The 5000-nt window shown below is 52.0% G+C and overlaps 1 protein-coding gene across 3 annotated transcripts in view; it reads right to left on the minus strand.

Annotated features, from left to right (window-relative positions):
* Positions 1-5000, minus strand: part of rarga (retinoic acid receptor gamma a) — a 34191-nt gene that overhangs the window by 20533 nt on the left and 8658 nt on the right. For all 3 annotated transcript variants that reach the window (XM_035521366.1, XM_035521369.1, XM_035521367.1), the window contains exon 2: positions 4811-5000. This exon is cut by the window's right edge and continues 106 nt beyond it. In XM_035521366.1, the coding sequence (XP_035377259.1) occupies positions 4811-4967 (157 nt within the window). In that variant the 5' untranslated portion in view covers positions 4968-5000. The remainder of the gene's footprint in view (positions 1-4810) is intronic.

A 5000-nucleotide genomic window follows, 5' to 3' on the forward strand; every position in this document is an offset into this window, starting at 1 on the left:
TGAGCCTCTCCTGGCTCCAGACGGTCCTGCCATTGGCGTCGCCACTCCCATAGATCACCTCGTACACGCGGAATGCAGACAGACACATGTTCATCTCTGAAAGAACTCTCATGCTAGTCTCATGGCTCTAGCTGAGCGGTGGACTGTCATGGGAGAATGAGACAGACAGAAAAACAGAGACAGAAACAGACAGAGAGAAAGGGTAACACACAAGGGTAAAACAGACAGACAGACAGAGAGAGAAACACAGAGACAGAGAGAGAGAGAGAGCTGCTCCTGGCTTTTGCTAGCCACAGCGAGGCAGGCGTCATGTGAACAAAAAACCCACAGTCAAACAGTGAAACTCTTCAAAACTTTATCAGTGCTGGCCATCTTTCAAGCAAAATCTCACATGATCTCTCTGTCAAGCTTTCTGTCTCACACTCTCTCTCTCTGTCTCTCTGTCTCTCTCTCTCTATCTCTCGCGCTCTCGCGCGCGCTCTCTCGCGCTCTTTCTCTCTCTCAGGGGTCTCATGACTTAACTCAAGACATTCAAAAAGGGAAACATACCTTGTGTACAGTTCAAAAGTCTGGCTGGCACACCCCCCACCCTCCCTTAGGACCCACCCAGCGCCCAAGTTCCCTCCCAGATTACAAGACAAGCTCCTTCCCTTCCTGGCTGCCATGGCTTGGCCCTTGACCTGCACATGCCAGGTCCTGTCTGTCGGAAAGTCAAACACTCCTCTCGCTTGCTGCTAGTCTCTTTATATTCATCTGTCATCACGATAAGACACCAGTGGCCTAGTGTACCTCCCTGTACTTAACTACTTCCTCCACCCAACCCCCCGCCCCCCGCGCACCCTCTCTCTTTCGCCGTCTCTCAGGAGGGGCAAGAAGGTGATAGGATGTCCACGGAGGGCCCGGGGAAGCGTGTGGAAAAGCGGAGCATGTGCCGCAGGATTCGATCGTGTCGCAAAAATTCCCTCCGTGATCTTGTAATCCCCTTGCGGTGGGATTGCACGCACCATGCCTGCCTGTTCACTCTCACGCTCGGGCCGCGCCAAGTCTCTTCAAAAACAGACAAATGTGCGAGCGTGTGACGAATGTGACGAAGCCTCACGTCTCTGACGCCGCAGGATGGGGACGGGAACGTGCAGCTGTGAAGACAAGGCTGGCTCCCCCCGGACTGTGCCTCTTTTTCCTGGACTCATCGTACCCCCGGACGAAGCCGAGGGCGTTCGATAGCAGCCGACAGCAACGCGGCCGAATCATCTCGGACGTCACGACTCGATCGCGCCGTTTCCTGTAGTAAAGTTTTTTAGTCAAGACTTTTCGCAAATGCACTGCAGGTCCACGTGCCCCCTTCACGCCGTCCGAAGGCGGGAGGATTTGTTTACGGTAAAAGGCTTTCAGCAAAACTGGTCCGTCTCTACTGAGACTGAAGAGGGCAGAAGACAAAGTGGAGGGGAAGAAGAAAATGATGAAGTTTCCAGAGCTGGAGAATATAAATTGCTCCCATTCCATTTGTCACACACACACACACACACACACACACACACACACACAATCATTTGCACGCCATCACAGTTTCACTCATTCACTGTTTGCGCAAACACAAGCACAAACACAAGCCACTGGCTGTAGAGTGCTGGGCTGAAACCCAACGCTTCAAACTGATATTTTTCACCGTGTTCGTGATCAGAGGCGGGCAGCGTTTGACCGTGTCCGGCGATCTTCTTGCTTCTCAGCAGCCGTTCCCCAGACCACTGCGTTTTCACCATGTTGGATACACAAACAAAACCTTCCCTGAGTGTGTGTGTATGTTCAGGGCAGGAGGATGTGGCCAAGCAGACCGGGTGACGCCGTGGGCTTTTAATTATTCATTTATGCTGTTGAAGCGTAAAAACGTAAAAAAAAGTTTTGTGGTTTGCGCGTGTGTGGTTATAGGTGTGTGTGTGTGTGTGGGTGTTGCGAGTGCAATCTTGCATGCAGATTATTGTGTCTAATAAAGTGGTTATACCCCTTCGATCCTGTGGTGGCAGCCTTTAACAAAATGTCAGGCACTTTATACACACGGCAAGTTGGGACAAGCTGCCCATTCCTCCAACAAACCTGAGCATCACAATCGGCTTTCTCGGAAAAAACAGGCACACCCAACAGTTTAAGAACGCAGAGACTGCCTCGCACAAGCTCCTAGTCAGAGAACAGACCAGAGACCCGCAAGCACGGCACTTCATATCAAAAACATCCGTGCTACACCAAACTTGAGTTATGCTGCACATAGAAGGAAAGTGGAAAAGAAATGAAACAATAAACATGATAGAACATTTGCTCAGAAACCAGTTGAATTCACTGATCAGAGCTGTGTGAGAACTGTCTGGGCATGGGTCCAATATCATAATGAGGATGTGAGATTGACAGCTCTGTGTCTGAGACTCCACCCAGTCGGCTGCATCGCTTAAGCAGAGGCACGCCATGCCACAATCACGGTGGGTGGGGAGATATCAGGATTGGCCGAGCCCACATCGGCGAACCTGATGAGATTTACTCGAGATTATGGACGCCCAATTTACATGGAAATTCTGGAGAAGGAAGGATTCGCTAAGCACATGCACATTCTGTCCCCACAAGGCTGGTGTTGACCTAATTAGAAAGCAATCACGGATCACGCTTCCCCTGGAGGTTCGGCGTCAGTCCCGTGGGTCCTGGCACGGATGGAGGAGCCTAAAGGCGGGGGGGCGCTGAGGTCCTGCCGGGACTGTCCCGCGCAGGCCACGCGCCGTCCCTTGGCGGCAGGGGTGTCCACACAGCTGCCTGAGCCCGCTAAACCGCTTCCAAAGAACGACGGCCCTCCATACGCCCTGCACGGCTCGATACAACGTAGGTGGCGTTTTCAGGTTCACGCATCGGTTTTATACGCTCCCCCCCCCCTCGCTGTGTTTGGGCGTGATGGGCTCGAACCTGTCTGCGCGGTGGCGCACTGCACACGCAACAAAAGCAGGTGTGTGCTCCGTAGGCACATGCACACAAGCCTGAGGAAGAATGTGCAATGCATTCTCCTCGCGCTGGGCCCATTACGAGCTGAGGACTTTTTGCAGTCTAGCCGACAGACTTTGCCAGAGACAAGAGGGCCAGTTAAAGTGAGCAGGGCGGCAGCGGGGGTCAGAGTCACGACTCCCCCCGCCGCCAGCGGCCAAACAGCTCGCCACGCAGCCCTCTTAAAAAACTACTGTCATATGGCAGCCCCGAACGATCAAACTGGGCCCCCGTGGTTCTTGATTCTGGTCCAGGGCTCAGCCCTCTCGGAACGCCGGGCAGGAATGGGACGGCCTGAAAAAGCACTGTACTGAACTGTACTGAACTACAGCGCTGAACTGTTTTCTTTTTTTCCATTCTACTTAAAATGGGTTGTGTTGTCTGCTCTCTCCACTGCCGTGGGGTTGATCCTCGGAGAGAGGGGGCTCACTTCTCCGGCATGGGAAGGCGCGAAGTACGTTTTTCTTCCGCAGTAGAGGGAGACAGAGACGCTCTGTCTGCGTGCACTAGTGAGTTTTCATGGCAGGGTGTGTTCTTGGATTCCGCTACATTAGTGCGTCACCCGCCCCCGGTGCTCGCTCGTGCACGTGCACGCGCGCACACACACACACGCACACGTACACACACACACACACTCACACACACGCACTCACACACACAAACACACACACACGCACACACTCACTCACATACTCACACATGCGCACACACACGCGCACACACGCGTACACACACACACACACACACACACACACACACACACACACATACACACACATACACACACACCTCCCTCTCTTTCTCTCTCTCTGTAAATAAATACCAACAGGATTAAGTTGGCATCAGTGGGGGTATTGATTGACATCTGAAAGGCTTTGGTGTTGTTGAGGCATGTTTGAGAGGGAGAGAGACACCATACCAGGAGACTGTCTGCATATATGTGTGTGTGTGTGTGTGTGTGTGTGTGTGCGTGTGTGTGTCTCATTGTCTTTTACTCAGTTGTTGCCACCCACACCCACAAACTCCCCCGGCAGTCAGATAAGATTTCAAATGATTGTGGCTTGCTGCTCCCCTCTGGCCACTGTATCATTTAGAGAACCCCTTTCTCCTCTGACCCTAAACCAGACACACACTCACACTCATATTCCCGTCAACACACTCCAGCTCCAGAATCCCTTTCTGGGTTCTCTACAACTGTTCAGGAAAAGTTTTCCCATCAAACTTCATCTGTCATGTAGTACAGATTACAAACCCTGTAGTGGTTAAGATTGTCCTTAATCTGGAATGTTCTCACACTATAAAACAAGCAGAAAAAGGAAATCATTTAATAAAAAAAAAAAAAAAAAGCTTTTTTTTTTTAAAGCATAAAGGCCAAAGTAGTTTGGCTTAGTTCCCTTCTTCTCCCTCGCTTACTGGCTCAGTGCTCAGTGCAGCAGTGCCCCCTATAACTTTACACACGCAATACACTAATTCAGACAGGTTTTAGTTGATCCGTAAACCCACACAGAGAAAAAGAAAGAGGTTTCACTGCTTTCACTTTCCTTCCGTTTCCATTCCCTTCAGGACGACTCGGCCACATTCCCATTCTCCCAGAGCACGTCCCCATTCTCCCAGGGCACGTTCCCATTCTCCCAGAGCACGTTCCCATTCTCCCAGCGGCCTCTCGCTCTCGTTCATGTGACACACGGACTCTGTGCATAACGATCCACTCACACTGAGTTTTATATAGACTTACAGAGTGAGAGAGAGAGAGAGAGAGAGAGAGAGAGGGAGGGCACATTAGGGGTCTACTCACACAATGCAGCCATCTCTTTGGGAAGGTCCGCCCCAAAACGGCCAAACAGGCTGCTATTGGCCATCAGGTCAAAGGGGGAGTGGCTCCGCATCGAGTTGAAAGCGAAGGGGTAGACGGCCGGCGGGAAGCCGGGCATGTGGCCGCGGTTGGTTGCCATGGCGACGGCGCAGGCCGAGGCTCTGGTTGGCTG

The sequence above is a fragment of the Electrophorus electricus genome, chromosome 22 (assembly GCF_013358815.1).
Source record: "Electrophorus electricus isolate fEleEle1 chromosome 22, fEleEle1.pri, whole genome shotgun sequence".
Classification (NCBI taxonomy): domain Eukaryota; kingdom Metazoa; phylum Chordata; class Actinopteri; order Gymnotiformes; family Gymnotidae; genus Electrophorus; species Electrophorus electricus.